The following is a 19,634-nucleotide window of genomic DNA, read 5'->3' on the forward strand; positions in this document are numbered from 1 at the left end:
TTGCAGGCGATCCAGGGTCAAAACCTCTCAGCTGGGCTATCATGGCTCGAAAGCAGCCAAGCAGCCACCATGACTGGTCAGGACAGAGCATAGCTGCGTTCCAATAAAACTGTTTACAAAATGTAAGAACACAAAACAGTTGGTCATAAAGGACAGCAAAGGCCGCCAAAGCTGAGCTTTCATTTTAGCCAGGATTGGGGGAGAGGGGCAGTCTTTCAGGTAAGAGACCTCTGGGTGAGAGGAGCATCAGGTTTCGTCTTTGGGAGAGCACTTTGGTTTGAAGCTGACACTGTGGGGAACATGGGGAATCGAGTGAGGAGCTGACGCTGGGCCTAGGAGGGCCCTTTCTCCAGCAAGATGTTCCCTCAGCAGGGCCACCAGATGCAGCTGCTTTGGAGAGAAAGGGAAAGGAGACAGAGAACAAGCCTCTGGGCCCAGACGTGACGGGTTGTAGGCCTCCCTGCTCTACCTCATGAACTGCATCTTCCTTCTTCTTGATCTCTCTTCTGCTTTCGGGGACACAGCCAGGACACACCGAGTCCTAAAGTCAACATTTCTTCATTCGGTTCATGTTTAGAGAGGGAGTAGCCAACACGCACCATCCACCGTTCAAGGGGCTGGAGCCCAGGAGGTGAATGAATCCCATGAGGGAATGAATCCTGCTCTCGTGGGACTTAGAGCACATTCTGGGAACTGAGAAGCAAAACAATTGTAATAATTCTGCACACTGGGAAGCGCTGTAGACAAAGTAAATGAGGGTGATAGGACAGGTTTGGAGGAGGCAGTGTCTGAGCTGGTGGTCTGGAAAGGCCCCTCTGAGAAGACTACGGCTGAGTCAACATCTGGAGACAAGAGACTCCAGTATGTGAAGACCGGAGGCAAGGCCCTGCTGGGCAGAGGGGACCAGTGTGGTGGCTCTGAGGTAAGAGCGAAGCTGGAGAGCCAAGAGCCTACCCTTTAGGACTCTTTAGCTGGGCTGTTGTCCTCCTTGTAAACCCCACCTAATACTCTCTGCCCACCTCCCCAGGTCTGCTTCTGTGCAACACTCCCTGTTTTCCACCTGTTCCATCTATTCTTTAAGCTCCAGATTAAACCCCACTTTGCTCATAAAGCCTCCTTTGATCACCCATCCTCATTAAATCCAAGACAATTTATTCCTCTCCACTTATAAGTAATCACCTGCTATTCATTACTTTCCTTGTACACATTTTAATCTTCCCAATGCTACTCTAGCTTCTTAAACCGATAGGATATATATGTGTAGATACAGATAGAGATAGAGATAGGGGTATAGATATAGATCCATGGAAAGAAACTTATTTTAAAGAATTGGCTCATGCAGTCTGACATGACTTAGCCTGGCAGTCTAAACTCTGCAGGGCAATCTGGCAAGCTAGAAACCCATAGAAGAGTTGATATTGCAGTCTCTCTCTCTCTCTCTCTCTCTCTTAATGCTATAGTCCTGAGTCTGAAGGTAGCTTGTCAATAGAACTTTCTCTTCCTGGGGAGACTTCAATCTTTTCTTGTAAGGTATTCAACTGATTAGATGAGACCCATCCATATTATGGAAAGTGTTTCCTGATTCAAATAATCCCATCCATATTATGGAAAGTAATCTGCTTTTCTCAGTGTTTCCTGATTCAAATAATCACATCTAAAGAATACTTTCACTTTCAGCAATATTTTAAACTGGTGTTTGACCAAACAGCTGGACGCCAAAGCCTGGCTAAGTTGACATATAAAATTAATCATCATAGGAGAGGATGGAGCTTTATGAGTCTTTGTATTCTTCACTAAACTTGGCACAAATGTATTGTGTGCAGTAAGCATCTGATAAAGACTTAACTAAAGGGCTCTGATTAGTGCTGTATATGCCTTCATTCAGCAAACGCTATATTTAACGAGCACTTCTTTGTGCCAGATGCTACTGTCAAGGCTGGGAAAATAGCATTGAGCTAAACTAATAATAATTAAATCTGATTCTTTTTCATTCATGTGCTTGGACACCTTGTAGACCCAGTCTGAGAAGGCTTTTTTGGTTTGTCATATTTTTTGTTTTGTTTTTAATTGGCTGGTGCTGTCAAGTTATAGTAAGTATAATTCCTTCGTAGGTCTAGTCATCAAAGGTATCAGAGCAGCATTCTAAAAAACCTCAGGCCTATGGAGATTAGGTAGCTTGCTTAATCGTGTTAGAATATGTGGTAGACAAAATTCTAAAAATGTCTCCTCAAGATTCTCGCCTCCTGGTTATTCATTCAACACTAGTGTAGGTAGTGCTAAGAAAGAATTTTGCAGATGTAATTAAAATCCCAAGTCAGCTGACCTTGACATATGAAGGTTATTCAGGTGGGTCTGACCCAGTAGATGAGCCCTTTAAAAGCAGAGGATTTTCTCTAGTGAGCTGCAAAAGAGGAAAGCAGAGATTTGAAGCATGGAGAGGATTTGTCACACCATTGCTGGCTTGAAGAAGGAAAGGTCCATGTGTCAAGGATGTGGACAACATGAAGGAACTAAAAGCTTCCCCTCCCCAACAGCCAGCAAGGAAATTGGACTTTAGTCTTACAACCATGAGAACTAAATTCTGCCAACAATCTAACCAAGCTTAGAAGCAGATTCCTCCCCAGGTCCCCCCCACAAAAGCCAGCTGGTCGACCCTTGATTTTGGCCTTATTGGGTGGAAAACCCTGGAGAGCTCACACAGACTTCTGACCTACAGAAATATGAGCTGATAACTGGATTGTTGCTGTGAGTGACTGTGGCAATATGTTATGCGGCAACATTAGAAGACTAATAAAGCTAAATAGTGATATGACCTGCTTTCAGATCTTGTTTTTCAAGGGGCTAAGAAAGTAAAACTCTTTCTCATTTCAATAATCTTTCACACACATTTGCATGAAAGGGAAATTTTTTTGTTATGTGGTCAGTATAGTATTTATCTATGATAATACTGCAAATCTGAGACATATCTCCTCAGTTTTGGGTGAAAAAAGGTCTATAGTAAAGTATTAAGTTATTATGCTAAAAGCAAAATAAATTAATGAGAATCCATAAGCCATATCCACTCTCATTTGTGTTAAATATTTAGTATCGTTTTTATCACATGTTATGAGGATAAGTGATAATATGGTCAAACTCCTGGTGTTAAATACCCCAAGGACTAACAAACTTATGAAGGAAATGAATAATTTGTTAATGCTTTGGAAATGAGGGCTTTAGGCAAGCAGAGATGAGTTTCCTGTTCTTAATAAATGCAGATGGATGTGTTTCATGATAATTTAATATGCCTGGAATAAACTCCCACTTTGCATCTGGCAAGTTTCTCCCTTTTTATTTATTAGATTTTTCCTTTAGACTCCCTTATTTCCCAAAACCTCTCAGAACCAACAACATCCCCTGAAGGCAATCCAGGTCCAAATACTAACTTCTGAATATGAGTAGAATGTGAGAGAAGGAATGGTGTCAGAAATGGTCTGGATCAGAACACCCACTATTCAGAGGAAAAACTGAGGTCCAGAGGAAGACTTTGTTCAAGTTGAAGGGCTTTGGGGGTGGGTTGTGGCTAAAACTTTATTTTTAAGATGGTAAATAGAAATATAAGGAAAGCTGCCTAGACTGACTTTTGTCAGAATTAACTTGGTTAATGTGTATGAGCTATTCCTGACAAAATTAAACAGTTTTTGGGCCCTTAAACAAAAGTTAACAAAAGAGTCTCCATCCTCCTACTCCTTGTCAACTGCAAAGTGATTAAGTTTCCAGGGACAGGCCATCTTTTGTAGATTGTTAGACAGCATTTATGTATTTGGCTTAAAATCGCTCTGAAGAGTCCTGCAGGTTAGCTGATCTATGAAAATAAGGTTAGCTTTGATGTAGAACAAAGAAGCAAAAAGCTTTGCAGAACGCCCCTGACCTAGTAATAGAGCCAGTGGATCTGCCCCTAAAATGACCCTCTTTCTCTCTCTCTGGGTTCTGACCATTAGATATTACACATAAGAACTGCTAGGCAAAAGGGAATGAAAATATCAACTTTATTAGTGACTTGGCAAGGGTAAGGATCTATGGGACAACTAAGAAAAGAGAAATCTGCTGAGAACCAATGCCAAAGTGGGCCTCTCACTTCCTGCTGGGCCTTGGGATAAGCCATCCCAGGAGGTGGGGTGGGGGCTTGGGTCTGAAGGGCACTCACTAAACAAACTGCTATAAGGATGAACACTGTAGATCACACACATCATCATGGGCAGGGTAAACCCAGTTCTCTGCATTGGATGGAAAAGGGAAACTCAATGGGCTCTCCTCCATCCAGAAGGAAGAAAGAGAGTGGAAGCCTATGCCAGATGACCTGCTGGGCCTATTCCTGTTTTTTAGGCCAATAATCCTGCTCCCTGTGAAATGTCAGGAATTAATCATTTTTCCCTCACTGGGGAGGAACTAGTAGAGAGTAAAGACTCACACAGTTGGACATCACTTCCTCTAGGAATAGGTAGGAACAGAGGGAGAGTAATATGAACTCTCCCTCCAACAGAAGGGGTCTTTTTCTCTTTAGCCAGGATTTGAAACTTACCTTATTTCAATATTTCTGAGAATTCTGGACCCAGGAGAAGTAATGATAAAACTTCTGAGAAATTGATGGTGCAAATCATCATTCCTCACCCCGGCCTAGTATTTAGGACATCTCACCAGCAGACCCCTGAGCAGGAGAAAAGTGTGGTGTTTGGAGGAGGACCCCACTATTCACAACTGTGTGCCTCTTGGAAGCTACTACCCTCGCGAAGTCTGTTTCTTTGCTCATAAAAATGCAGAGCAGCTGTCTTCTTAGAGAGTTGTTGGAAAAGTAATAGCAAAGAGAGGCACCTTGGGTGGCTCAGTAGGTTAAGCGCCTGACTCTTTTTTTTTTTTTTTTTAAGATTTTATTTATTTATTCATGAGAGACACAGAGAGAGGCAGAGACATAGGCAGAGGGAGAAGCAGGCTCCATGCATGAAGCCCGATGCAGGACTCGATCCCAGAACTCCAGGAACTTCAGCCCTGAGCTGAAGGCCGACGCTCAACCGCTGAGCCACCCAGGCGTCCCAAGAACCTGACTCCTGATGTCAGCTCAGGTCTCAATCTCAGGGTTGTGAGTTTAAGCCTTGCATTGGGCTCCAAGTTGGTTGTAGTGCCTACTTAAAAAAAAAAAAAAAAAAAAAAAGAGTGATAGCAAATAGTAGGCACTTAACAAATAGCATTTCTAATAGCTCTTGATTTTTCCATAGGTATGGAGATTAAGAAAATATATAGGGAAAAAAAAATCTTCAAGCTACCCGAGGAAGAAAAATTCTGGCTAAAGAATGAAACTGTACATCCCTCTGTCCAGATTTTAAAACAAAGATTCTTAGTTGGGACATACAGTTTTCTCTCTTCATAGGCACACGTATGAGCAAGAGTGTAGCTGCTCTAAGAGTCCTCTAATTGCTTTGATGTTAAAATACTAAACACACAAAACTATTTAATATAACAGGCCCTCTGGTAAATATAGTATAGATATTATTTTGCTTCTCCCAGGAAACTGGCACATTGTGAAGACTTAGTAAAATAGTCGTTTGATGAAATGAATAAAAGATCCTCATTATACCATTGTCAGGTATGTTTTATCTCTATTTTGCAAGTGAGAAAATAAAGTTAGAAATGCAAAATAAATTGTCCAAGGTCACATAGCTATAAAGTGTTAGAGAGCTAGGATTGGAAACCAGCCTTGTGTGATTTCAAAACCCTACTATGCATGTATGCATGCACACACACATGCCCGTGCCCACACACATGTGCAGCTGTTCATATGACATAATCTCCTGACTTACACGTGCTTCTTTTATGAATCTTTGTTGTCATAGGGATTCTCTTCATGCTGCTATGGTATGCTAGGGGTTTTTTTTTTAACCACTGTCAAATTTAGTTTGATAAATAAATAGATAGGGGTCCTATAAGGGATAAATAAGTAGACAGTTAATGTCATTTATATGGCCCAAATATGCCAGATATTTATTGTACTAGACCCCATGGAAGATACAAAGATAAATCAATCTGTACATATTGAGTCTTTTTTTTTTTTTTTTTTTTTTTTTTTACGTATTGAGTCTTTAAGGAGCCTCCAGTTTAGTGGGGGAAATAAATTAAGTACATAGATATTTATGATGCAAGGTGGGAAGATATAAATGCCACAGATAGATGTAAATAAAGTGCTACAGGAGTTCAGAGAAGAGAGAGATTGAGTACACATTAACCGAGAAGATGAGATTTGACTTCATGAAGGAAATTGGTTGATACAGGTCTTGAAGGATGGGTAGAAATAGGACGTGGGTGTGGATTTAGAAAGGGAATCCCAGGAAGATGAATAGGAGCAAAGGGCGGAGGCGGGAAAGCATAGGATGTATACAAGAAACTGCATTTTCGTTTGATAAGGAATAAGAAGCAAAATGTAGAATGAAGAGTAGGAAGATAGTCTAGGGGGAGGGGGAATCGAGAGTGGGGAGGAGGGAGAGAGGGTGACATTTAGTTGTAGGCCAAAAAGTTTAAATTTTGTGATGGGGAATGGTGCAGGATTTAAAAATGAAAGTGGGCCGCCCCCGCTGCCGCCATCGTGCCAGCCCCTCGGGTCTCAACAAGGCCGGGTGACGCTCCAGAATGGGAGACAAGCCAATTTGGGAGCAGATTGGATCCAGCTTCATTCAGCATTACTACCAGTTATTTGATAACGACAGAACCCAACTAGGCGCAATTTATATTGATGCATCATGCCTTACGTGGGAAGGACAGCAGTTCCAGGGGAAAGCTGCCATTGTGGAGAAGTTGTCTAGCCTTCCGTTCCAGAAAATCCAGCACAGCATCACGGCACAGGACCATCAGCCCACGCCAGATAGCTGCATCATCAGCATGGTAGTGGGCCAGCTCAAGGCTGATGAAGACCCCATCATGGGGTTCCACCAGATGTTCCTATTAAAGAACATCAATGATGCTTGGGTTTGCACCAATGACATGTTCAGGCTTGCCCTGCACAACTTCGGCTGACCTCTTCCCAGCCAGGCACTCATGCTGTTTCCTCCTCCCTCCTCTTCCTGATAACTATTCACACTCCTCCAGATGCTCCAAATATCATACACAAATGAGCAGGGCCACGGTGGGAGCGGGCGCAGTGCACTGCTACTACCAAGGTATTGTGCATGATGTTTGGATGCTAGAATAGTTGCATCTGACAGGAGAAGTTTGTGTTGTACCAGCGCATGCCTTGGAAAGACTTAAGTAATGCAAAAGGTTGTCTTTTTTTTTTTTTTTTTTTTTAATCTACTGGCAAGTTGCTCTAGTAACCCAAAGAAGTGAAGGAGAAAGCAGCTGCCTCACCGCCCAGATATTGACCGCCTAGATATTGATTTGTTCAGATGTTTCAATGGCTCATGATATAATAAAACCACAAAAATTTTCTTAACAAAAAAAAAATAAAAATAAAAATGAAAGTGACTTGATCCCTGTGTCAAGTGCTCTTTTAAGACAGGAATTTGACAGTGATGTGCACCATGATTGGCCTGGGGAGAGCCTGGAGCCAGCCAGTCCAAGGAGAGGACTCTCACAACATACTAGGTGCGCAGTGCTGAGGGCTGGCCATGAATGGGGCAATAGCAACAGGGTCAGGATGGTGGGGCCAAATGAACAGGAACACTGGGTACAGAAGAGGGACAGGACCGTGATCCAGGAGGCAGTGTGGTGAAGGAGCAAGAGTGCTGGGTCCCAGCCCTGAACTGAGACCTGAGACAAGGGGAACACGGGTGATAGATCAGGTCTGTGTCAGCTCACAACCCGGTAAGGCCTGTGGTATGATCCCCATTTTACAATCAAAGAATCTAGACTCAGAGTAATCTGTCCAAGGTCATGCCCTTGACCACTTTGGGCCAGTTTCCTCGCCTATGAAGTCAGAGTGGTGGGTGATTCTGAGGTCCCTTCCAGTGCCCACATCAGGTGAATGGAATATGTGACTCTTTGTCCCTGAGAGAGCTAACAGAAGTATAATCGGCAAACCTGGTAGTCAGTCCAGTGCTGGAGAAGGGGGAGGGTTGGTAGGAGGCGTCCTTTCAAGAGGACACACATTTCTAGACGGGAGATTGGGTGGATGGTGAGGTCACTAAGAGAAACTAGAACAACAAAGAAGGCGTGTATTTGGGGGGTAACCTCAGTTCAGATCTGAACATGTTGAATTTGAGGGGCTGGCCGGACATGTCGACGTAGATGCCCTGGTGGGAGATCACACAGGGTCCAGTCATCCCTTCATTTCTGAGTCCTGCCCTTTCTTTTCTTTGTGCTCTAGGCTTTCCCTCCCTCCCCTTTCTTTCCTTCTTTCATTCTTTCTTCTCCTTTTTTTAACCTTTTCATCCTTTCTCTTTTTTTTCTTTTTCACAATTAAAAACATCTGAAACTTTTTAAACCGAAAAGCTGTAAAAATATACAGGACTATTATGGTTTTTTAAAAGATTTTATTTGAGAAACAGAGTAAGAGACTGCACATGAGCAGGGGGAGGGGCAGAGGGAGAGAATTTCAAGCAGACTCCCTGCCAAGTGCAGAACTGGATCCCATGACCCTGAGATCATGACCTGAGACAAAATCAAGAGCGTGATGCTCAACCAACTGAGCCACCCAGGTGCCCCTATGTAGGACTATATTAATATTGTCTTTCCTTTGCACCAGTGGTTCTCAAATGGGGGCTATTTTTCCTTCCAGGGGATATTTGAAAATGATTGAAGACATTTTTGGTTGTCACGACCAAAAAGAAGTGATATGGGCATCTAGTGCGTAGAGGCCAGGAATGCTGCTACCCTACGGCGCACACAACAGCCCCAACACATGTCTGCAGTGCCACAGTAGAGAAGCCACTGGAGCATTGTCAGGTTCTTTTTTTTTTTTTTTTTTTTTAGATTTTATTTATTTCTTCATGAGAGACACAGAGAGAGGCAGGACCCCCATGGGGATCCTGATGCAGGACTCAATCCCAGGACCCCAGGATCATGATCTGAGCTGAAGGCAGACGCTCAACCACTGAGCCACCCAGGCGCCCAGCATTGTCAGGTTCTACCAGTAGTTTTAGGTTAAGGCAGGGAGGACTGATTTGTTCAGTCTGAAGTCAGGCCGTTGCAGGTTGAGGCATTTATAGGATCCAAAATTTTTTCAATGGATTGTTTTTCAAATGCAAAAATAATAACTAACATTTATTGAGCACTTACTATGTGCTAAGCATTTCTCTAAGTACTATATATATATACAGTTATTATTCCTCCCAACCATCCTTGTAGGAAGAAACTAGTAAGTTTACACAGCAAGTTCACAGGCAAGCCAGGAGACAAACACGAGCAGCCTTGCTCCTAAGCCCACTCTGGAACACTTCACTATATTGCTCAATATAGCGAAGATGACACTCCTAAAATGTTTGGCTATTTCTTTCACAGTTTTCCCAACAGAAGCCTAGATTATAAAACTCCATACTGGAGCTCCTGGGAGGCTCAGTGGTTGAGCGTCTGCCTTCGGCTCAAATCATGATCATGGGGTCCTGGGATCAAGTCCCGCATTGGGCTCCCCGCAGGGAGCCTGCTTCTCCCTCTGCCTGTGTCTCTGCCTCTCTCTGTGTGTCTCATAAATAAATGAAATTTAAAAAGAAAACCCCACACAACCCCATACTTTCTCATTAAGGCTGGCTCTACTTAAGCTACTCATGATTTTACTGGGAGTAGATGAGCTATACTTCTATGGTCCTAAAATAGAGATGTTTCTGTTTGCAAAGCTAATTGACTGCTAACGGATCTAATTTGGCCTCATTAGTAAGATAACTACTTTGTGACTCAGTTTCCTTACCTGCAGAATGGAGGCATTAATTGCATCATAGGATTTTTATGAGGGCTAAATGAGGTAATACAACTCCTAATATACAGTCTGTAGATGGGTACCAGTCTGTGAAGGTTTGTTACTGGTCCATGGGGAGAGGAGTATAGCAATTAAGAAGAAGCATTTAGAAACTTATATAGCCATTTGCTAGAGTAATTTTAAATCTGTTTTAATCCAACAGTAAACACAAAACAAAGACAAACCAAAACCAAAAAACCAAACACTTGATCTTGAATTTTGCATTTTTTTTAATTTAACTTTTCTAATTGATTTTTATTGACTTTTACAAAAGCGTTCGTCCATAACAGAGGAAATTTAAAAGCGTACTTACTCATCATCACAGACACTATGGGAAGCATTGAGTTAACATGTTCAAAACCCTTAAAATAGCACCTGGCACTTAGTAAATGCTTAATAAATGTTAGCTAGTAGCAATAATAGTGCTATAGTCTAACAAAATGAGCTATCTATCCCAAAGATGTATGTTCTGGAGATTTATCTTCCATGTCATTTTAAAGTTCATCCTCAATTCTATTAAATTTCCTTCCTAGTGTGAGCCATTAAGGGAAGTGCTACTATACTCTTTACTCATTCATCATATATTATCAGACACTAAATATTTTAACAGCCAGTGTCTGCCGTTGGTCCCAACGGGAGTATCACCAGCAAAGTCTATGGCCATAGTCTTATATTGTGCCCCAGCTGCCAGGGACCCCTAGGACTCATCCTCAGGCATCAAAGGAGACCAGAGCTGAACATAATTAAAGTGGTTTAGACAGAGTTTATTCAGGATGGTTTCAAAAAGGGAAAAAGAGACCTCAGTATAGAACCAGGCTCAATTCCAAAAATAGCATGGGCAAGTGGGAATTTAGGAGCAGGGTGGGGGTGGGTGGATGGACAATGACCAGCAGAAACATCAGGGGCCCGGGGATTCTGGCCAAATGACCTAACAGGATTCATGCAGAAGGAAGCCCAGGGTGATCAAACACCACCTGGGGGATGGCCATGGCGGAGGATGAGAAACCCGAACAGGTGTCAAGGGCTAGGGGTTCTTGCTAAACTTAAATGTTACCAAGAAGTGCATGGATGGGCCTAGGGAGAAGGTCCAGGAGCCTGACTAGAGTTTGGTCAGAAAAGAATTTTTGTGAGAGGGAGACCACCTCCCGGCCTTGCTTTGTCATCCTTCTATGTGCCCATGGCCCCTTCCTAAGGAATGACACTATTTAATGTCCAAGCATCATTCCATCACTCTGTTTGTTCCTCAGTTTCCTTCAGAATCTGTGACCTCTCTCCTTGATATTTCTTAGTTTGCACTCAGTGGATAAATGAAAGGTGTAGGGAAAGTAAAAAAAGGAAAATCCACTCCATGCAAGCAGCCTAGCGCTCCTGAGCAGGGCATGCTGGCTTCCCAGAATTGCACTTTGTTCCTCTGTCCCTCTGACCCACTCTGTGCAGCCTCTTTTCTCCTTCCTCTCTTGAACCATTAGACTCACATCGCCTTCTCTTCTGAAACCCCAGTGGGTTTACCGGGTCGCCGACTCTAGCCCACCCCATTGTTCTTCCAAATTAATGCTCTATTCCTTCCGATGAGAAGCTCTGGAGAATGCCATGACGCCCTTTAGGATAACCAAAGGCACAATGAAGTAAGTATTGGAATCACAACACACGGGCCTAGAACAATTTTCCTAAATGACTTGCTTGGCTCACCAGACTGGGAACCAAACTGAAACTTCCTATGGAACAGTATGTCATGTGGGTCCTTTTCTCCAAGAGCTTTTCATCTTTCAATGGGAGTCAGAGCCCTCGGAGAGCGAAGACACAGGCCTCACACACATTCCCCTCTTTCCTGAAGCTCCAAGGGAGGGCCCCTTGCCCGCTTCATCATTCACATCATAATAAAATCTCTTTGCCCCAGAGGAACACGGCTAGATTTCTTTTGTTAAAATCTCATTAAAGACTGCCTCAGCCTATAATCATTTGTTAATAGATAGCAGTGCTATTTGGCTGCGATTGGGTTTGTGTTCATTTCTTCTCGGGTCTCATCATGGTTGCATGATCTCCAAGTAATTCGGTTGTCACCGAAGTGTGAAAGATGCTGCGTAGCCACTGCAGACCACTGGGTGAGCGGCCCACATTATCCGTGAGCCAAGAGATGTCTCATTAGTTTCCTTCCTTCCTTTTTCTACTTTTTGAGATTTGTCTCATTCAGCTGAAAACTATGGTTCTTCTTATAAAGCCAGGCCAAATTCCCAGGTATGTTCCCTGCCACTGGCTTGGGTTAAGCCTCTCTGCACATGGTCTCTCCCTCTGGTTGTGTCTATACAAAATCACCAATGCAATTATTTTTCATTAAAAAAAAAAGCTGTTTAATGAGCACCCATCTCAATGGCAGCAACTAAAGCCTTTTCGGAGGCATGCGACAAGTCTGCAGGTGGGGTTGGGCCACTGTGAGAAGCCCAAGAGATCATGCAGGTGGGAGTGCTTTAGAAACTGTAGCCCCCACGGGCACCTGGGTGGTTTAGTTGGTTGAGCATCCAACTGTTAGTTACCACTCAAGTCGTGATCTCAGGATCATGAGATCAAGCCCCTTGTCGGGCTCCACAGTTAGCTCAGAGTCTGCTTGAGGTTCTCTCTCCCTCTCCCTCTGCACTTCCCTTGGAAGAAAGGAAGAAAGAAAGAAAGAAAAAAGAAAGAAAGAAAGAAAGAAAGAAAGAAAGAAAGAAAGAAAGAAAGAAAGAAAGAGAAAGAAAGAAGAAAGAAAAAAAGAAAGAAAAAGAAAGAAAGAAAGAGAAAGAAAGAAGAAAGAAAGAAAGAAGAAAGAAAGAAAGAAAGGAGGGAAGAAAGAAAGAAAGAAAGAAAGAAAGAAAGAAAGAAAGAAAGAAAGAAAGAAAGAAAGGAGGGAAGAAAGAAAGAAAACTGTAGCCCACTGGGATGGAGGGCCATGGAGCGATTGGCAGTGGGATGGATTCTGGCTGAGTTGTGGAAGGCTCTGGTGGCGTAGGCCTAAACAGAGGCAAGAAGTGCTTTCACTCAGTATCAGATCTACAAAGCCACAGATTCCCTTTATCAAATATAAAGTGGGATGGGGTGAAGCGGAATGGGTTGTGTGTTTTCATTTGCACAGCAATACCTGTCAGTTTCTGCCACCACCTGGAAAGCAGACATAACTCCTGAGTCCCATAATCTCATAATCTTTCCAATGGTGATGGCGGTAAAATCCTTCTGATGATTTGATAAGGAACATGGAATTCTATAAATATTTCTACTATTCTGCTAGTAACAACATCAATGACTAATATTTAGCAAACACATACTCTCTTCCAGGCACTGTTCTAAGATCTAAGATCTTTGCTTTTATTAATCGCTTTACTCTCATAACAACCTTGTGAGATAGTATTATTATTTTTTCCATTTTAAAGACGAGGAAACTACAGGTTAAATGATGAGCATTAGAAACCCAAGCACACACACACAAAAAAAAAAAAAGAAAAAAGAAAAAAAAAGAAACCCAAGCACTCTGACTCCAGAGATTGCTTCTTTATCTATTTAAGCTCTTCGTATTAGGTAAGTTAAAGTGTATTTCCATTTAGACTAAAAATACAGGGTCAGTCCACCTTCATTATGTCAGACCACCATAATGGACCTTAGATGGAGATGGTTGTTGAACTGTCCTGAGTTATGGCCAACTACATCACAATTATTGTTCTACTCTAACTTCAGACCTACCTGCTAGAAATGGAGGTCCTCTTATTAAAAAGTGACTTAGTGGGGCACTTGGGTGGCTCAGTGGTTGAGCATCCACCTTTGGCTCAGGTCATGATCCCAGGGTCCTGGGATCGAGTCCCGCATCAGGCTCCTTATGGGGAGCCTGCTTCTCTCTCCGCCTATGTCTCTGCCTCTTTCTCTGTGTCTCTCATGAATAAATAAATAAATAAAACCTTTTTATTTTTTTAAGTGACTTAGTGGGGCCAATGAGTGGCAGAGGGCAGGCCATAAATAAGGTATGGAAGCATAAAGAAGTGTGTTTAGCCTGGAATATGGCAAGAGGGAAGTGGGATGAGGCAAAGAGGGGCCTTCACAGAGATAAAGTTGGAGTGTTAAGCAGAGACACTTTGTGGGCTACCTCACAGGCCATCCTAAGAAGCTTGGGTTGTAGACTAAGGATTTTATTTTTATTTTTTAGGCTTATTTATTTATTTAAGTAATCACTACACCCAATGTGGGGCTTGAACTCATGACCCCAAGATAAAGAGTTGCACGCTCTTCCGCTGAGCCAGCCAGGCGCCCCTGTATGCTGAAGATTTTAATCAGGAGGATAGCAGGATCATATCTGCCCCCTGGGAACCATTCTGTGGTAACACTGCAAAAGAACCCAAAACCAAAACAAACAAACAAAAACAGATCAAGGAAACTCTTTCTATTGGAGCAATGAGAGAAAAATGGTGAAGGCTTAACTGGCATGGGAATGGGGAGCAATCGTAGAGAAGGGAGGACTCAAGAACAGAGATGGTAAGAAGGCGTCAGATTTTGCAGGTAGATATGGGGGCACAGGGAAGGAGGAGGAAAAGCTGTCTGAGAAGTTTCTCAGGCTTGAAGTTTAAGTGATTGGGTGGCTGCTGAAGCCAATATAAAATAATTCAGGGATCCCTGGGTGGCGCAGCAGTTTAGCGCCTGCCTTTGGCCCAGGGCGCGATCCTGGAGACCCGGGATCGAGTCCCACGTTGGGCTCCCGGTGCATGGAGCCTGCTTCTCCCTCTGCCTATGTCTCTGCCTCTCTGTCTCTCTCTCTCTCTCTCTCTCTCTCTCTGTGACTATCATAAATAAATAAAAAAAAAATTAAAATAATTCAGGTGGAAGAGCAGACTCTGGAGGAAGTCTTTATGAATTCCATTTGGGACATGCTGAGTGGGCCCAGGATGGAGAACACTGAGGTGAGACTGCTGATCTTGCAGTTGGATGTGGGAATTTCACACTGAGACAAAGAGTTGATTCCAAAGACGGAGACTTAGGCAGTCCAGCTAAAGATGGCTGATGAAATGGGATCATGTGATTGTCCAGCTCTAAGAAGAAAAGAGGACCAAGGACTGAGCAGTAACAGGGAAGATAAGCTGGGGCCTGGGGTGCGGGACAGTGACCAGAAGCTCGAGTAAAATTCTAGGACTTTGGGGTTCTTCCCATGTTTGTAACATCTTGGCATTCCGGCTGGCAGTTCCTGGTGGCAACTGGTTAAAAAAACAAAAGGCCTCTGGGTTTGTCTTTGAGGGTTAGCAAAGGAGAGTGTAGGTGATGAGCTACTAAGCTACCCAGAACTTAGCCTTGAGGAGAAAAGAGGGATGAGAAGTTGAATAGGCACAAGGGATGTCTGTGAAGGGGGAGGGCAAGCTGGTCCCTGAAGGAGCACCTGGAAGATGACAGAAGGGGAACCAGGGCTACTGGAGCTGGGCTGAGGGAAGGGCTTGCCTGACAGTAGACCCCTGTGTTTTCTGAGCTGAAGGCACTGTCTTATTGTCTTCCAGGGAATTTAGATAATTTCATAAGATCACACAAAACTGCTACAAATGCTGTTGCTGCCAAGGGGGCTTCCTCCTGTGGTAGACATGGCTTGAAAGCTCATAGTGGAACAAGGAATCATTCAATATCCCCTCAGGACCTCTGTGTCGGGAAAGAAGAGGTGAGTTTGTTTCACCTGAGAATCTTCCCTTCATTTCTCCTTTTTCGTTCCCAGCTGGAGAAAGATATACCATGAAGACACTTTGAAGCCTATCACGTTGGCTCTGTGGAGACCTGATGTCTACGCTGCATGAGATGCACCTTACAAAGCATCCTAGACTTATAAGCTCCCTTATGACAGAGATTGGGACTTCTACTTATTAAATTTTCCTTTGTAAGGCTACAAAGTAGGCAAACCTTGTCTTCAAATCCATTTTTTCTTACCTTTCTGGAACTACTACCTATCCTCTCTCTACCTTGCCTATAATCTCCTTGTGTTGTTTTTTAAATATTTTATTTATTTATTCATGAGATACAGAGACATAGGCAGAGGGAGAAGCAGGTTCCCTGCGGGGAACCCGATGCCAGACTCGATCCTGGGATCACACCCTGAACTGAAGGCAGATGCTCAACCGCTGAGCCACCCAGGCCTCCAGCCTATAATCTCTTTGCTCTCCACCAGGTCCTCCCAAAGCCTTCCAGCTTGGTGCTGCACAATTCCAAGAGGCCTAATGCGTGGCATTTCCTAGTGATATCTGTCACTGGACAAGGACAAAGCTCAAGCCAAGGAATGAACCTGAAATGGTGGGATTTTCATCATCAATGAAGCAGAAAAGAGATGTCTGAGGAGAATGGAAGGAACCGTCCCCGGGGCCCTGCAATGAAGTAGGCAGCTACTGTTCCCAATGGCCTAGACATCTCTTCTTGCTACCAGTGTAACCTTACAGGCCATTAAAGTTGATCTGAGGTCACTTAAAAAAAAGCCAATTGACATTGTGTTGAGAGACAGCATGTGTCAGCCATTTGCTCCGAGTTGCCCTCTCCGCAGACCTACAGCTTTTCCCCTCGACTGAGGTTAACTTTCCCATATAGAGATTTTATATAAGGCAGTCATTCGTGCTCATTATGCTTGTAGGATTTTTCTACTTCTCAAGTAAATATTTTTGGTGAAATAGGTCCAGCTCTTTGGAATACAAATCCTTAGCTCGAGGTTGCTTGAGTGGAAATTTTTAACAAGCAGCTCCCTCAGCTACAGAGCCATGCAAAATGTGATTTCCTTAATGTGTGTGTTCCCACAGAAGCTAATAAATGGACATTACTCTGGTATGGACACATCCTATTACTCAGCTTGATCCTAATATCACTGGCAAAAAACCCATTTGCTGCTCTAGCAAACAGCTGAATTCATTATGTCCAGCTACATGAATAATCCCCAGACAAATTCTTGTTGACACAGACAGAATGCCGGTCTCCAAGGGACGACAGGGCTGCCGGGCAGAGGAGCCAGTGTTGCCATGGTCCCTCCCGCTGCTCCTGTAGTATCCCACTAATCAGAAGTCACCACTTGCTACTGATAGGGTGATGTATGGCAGACTCATGACATCTCGTTAATTCTGAGACAAAGAAAAAGGACACCAGGAAGGAAGGAATAATCTCTAGGTCTAGGTGGGGGGGTGGGGGGTGGGGATGGTGATACACAGCAGAAGATGAAAGACTGCCGCATTAACTACACCTGCCATCACTCAGGGAGCTGAAAAATAGGTCATCATTATGCAGCCACTCGCCCTTGATAATCCTGGATTCTCAGGCTAAATGGGTTCCCTGAAGGGCATTTGGTCTCCTCCCTGCCTTGGGGCTGAATCATCCCCACCCACACCCAGGCACCCTGGGTTGGGAAGACTTTCCTGAAAGAAGAGCTGCATGGTCACCTCCATCTCTCATTCTGGGGAGGCACAACCCCTTAGAACAAATTTAGGGAGAGTTCCTGGGCTCGAGAAATGAGAACCGTTCAGAAACACAGTACCTGTCATCCTCTGTGAGAGTTCCGGTAACCAGTGGAGCCCTCGGTGAGTGGCTTTGTCCTGTGGAGCATGATGTGACCCACCAGGCAAGTGCCCCTGGCAATCTATTCTTGCCCTGAAGCTGCCTCCATTTTCATTTCCATTTCCCAGACTGGTCAGAAAGTAGGTAAAATCATCCTACCAACCCACACATATATGTACACATCTGATTGTACTTTCCATGGTGTTCAAGAAAGGGTTAATTGTGAAAGTGTTCATGCTTACAAAGTGTTTCTGTTCTAGCTGGTTATGTTCCCTGTTGTTCTCAGCAAAGTTACTTTCCTCCCCAGTTGTCCTTGAGCTCCAGGCAAACAGTCCACTGACTCTCTTGCTATCTACTCCATGCTCTTTCTAAACCAAATCTTTCAACTGATAGAAATTTCTCCTCCTTTACATCCCTGTAGCATTTATACCCTACTGTCACCCCATTCATTCATTCTCTATTGAACACCTACTATATGTAGACTAGGCATTGTTTTGGGCAGTGAGCACAGTTAGGGACAAGACAGGTCCTAATTTCATGGGCCTTACAGTCTAGCAGGAGAAGCTATCCAGTAAGCAAGTTCCACTGTTGTTGCTGAGAGTAGGCTCCAAGATTTTTACAGCAGAAGAAATAAAAAATTCTAATCCTGGAAATCCTCTGATTTGGCCTTGGCTTAAATTACAACTATAGGTCACAGAGATGTTTGACAAGCCTTGGGTGAAAAGAATCTGTATCTTAGTGAACAGTGTCTTTACGTTCTTCAAAGTGCTTTCTTGAGGCTGCCAACCTCCAAAATTGTTTTATGATCCCAAATTCTCTACTTCTACTTTTCCAACCAAAATCTTTATTCTTATAGGGCAGCTGCCCAATAGCTGCTTGTTATATATAAGAAAGCAATTCTATTGGTTAATTCACAGTAAGTGTAAATGATTAATCCACACACAATCGTCGCAGCAAGACAGTCTTTACTAATCCCAAATAATATCTAGATTTTTCAATCCTCCATATAAATTGGGAACAAGAAGGCAATATAGGAAGTTTCTACTAGGAAGCTTCTACTGAGCCATAGGTTCCTTGAAGGCAGAGACTAGCTCATTTTTGAGTGCTCAGTTACCTCACCCGATCAAATGGGTACCTAATCAATTTGTATTTAATTGAGAAGAATTCAACACACAGAGGATGGGAAGAGGGTAGACAGAAGGAGGAAGGCTAGGAGGAGGAAAGATGAAGAAAGCAAGGAAAGTGGAGGGAGAGAAAAGATAAGAAGGAGAGGAGGAAAGAGAGGCAGGAAGAAGACAGCAAGGAAATCAGAATGAGAGAGAAAGAGAACAAAACACAGCCCAAACTGTGCTATAGTTTCTGATTTCGTTTGCAGTCAAGGCCCTCAGAGAAAGAGTGGCAAGGAAGAATTTATTCCAATAGAAAGGGGGAAAATGCTGCTGCCTCCGAGTGCCAACAGGAGAAGGGAGCCAGGAGATGCTGAGCCCTAAGGAAAGACATTGATCAAAGCCATACATTTCTATTTTCCAGCACGATAGAAATGACCCATGACAGATGATTGGTCTCCATCAATTAGCCTCCCTGAGGGGCCCCTGTACCCAGAGGAACGGGGCCATGATCATCTAACAGTCACAGGAACTCAGGGGCTAACCCTGTTAGAGTTATAAAAATTGATCTCTGTAGATTCAATATAATTAACAAGGCTGCATTCATCCATACAAGGCTGCAGTGGAATTTTCCACTGAAACCAAACCACAATGGAAACTAGAGAGAGAAGTGGAGGTCAGAAGGCAGGGAGCCAGGACCACCAATTTTCTTTTGGGTCTCAGGAAAATAAGCGAATCTTTTTTAGATGCTAAAGTAGCAGAGGCTGGCTGTGGAACCCAAGAGACCAAAATTCTGGAATTCAGAGAGAAAGGGGCTCAGGCAGTCTGAAGAATGGAATCCTTGAGCAAGATCGGCCCAAGAACCAAAGGAATTGGCCTCATCCTTGCCAAGACATACGTTAAGGAGTATAACCTGTATACTCTGTGGTTGGCCTGCCCTAGACAAGTATGTCAGAAATGGTTCTGCTCAGTCCACAGCCAATAAAACTGTGTGAATTTTTAAAAGATTTATTTATGTATTTGAGAAAGAGAGAGAGGACTTGTGGGAGCAAGGGGAGGGGTGGAGGGACAGCGAGGGTCTCAAGCAGACTCTCTGCTGAGTG

General features: G+C 43.5%; 1 protein-coding gene and 1 long non-coding RNA gene across 2 annotated transcripts; both read left to right on the plus strand.

Moving 5' to 3' along the window:
- Positions 1–240: 240 nt before the first annotated feature.
- On the plus strand, positions 241–16,669 carry LOC140634776 (uncharacterized). The gene is made up of 3 exons (XR_012032156.1): positions 241–922; positions 15,409–15,563; positions 16,065–16,669. It is a non-coding gene; the product is annotated as an uncharacterized lncRNA (long non-coding RNA).
- On the plus strand, positions 6,571–7,476 carry LOC140635900 (nuclear transport factor 2). The gene has a single exon (XM_072831183.1). The coding sequence runs from the start codon at positions 6,655–6,657 to the stop codon at positions 7,036–7,038; it is 384 nt and encodes a 127-aa protein (XP_072687284.1). The 5' UTR covers positions 6,571–6,654; the 3' UTR covers positions 7,039–7,476.
- Positions 16,670–19,634: the final 2,965 nt, after the last annotated feature.

The sequence above is a fragment of the Canis lupus genome, chromosome 6 (assembly GCF_048164855.1).
Source record: "Canis lupus baileyi chromosome 6, mCanLup2.hap1, whole genome shotgun sequence".
Taxonomy (NCBI): Eukaryota; Metazoa; Chordata; class Mammalia; order Carnivora; family Canidae; genus Canis; species Canis lupus.

Excerpts from the sequence above, each read along its gene's own strand:
- LOC140635900 (XM_072831183.1), top strand. The coding sequence starts at position 6,655 with ATGGGAGACAAGCCAATTTGGGAGCAGATTGGATCCAGCTTCATTCAG.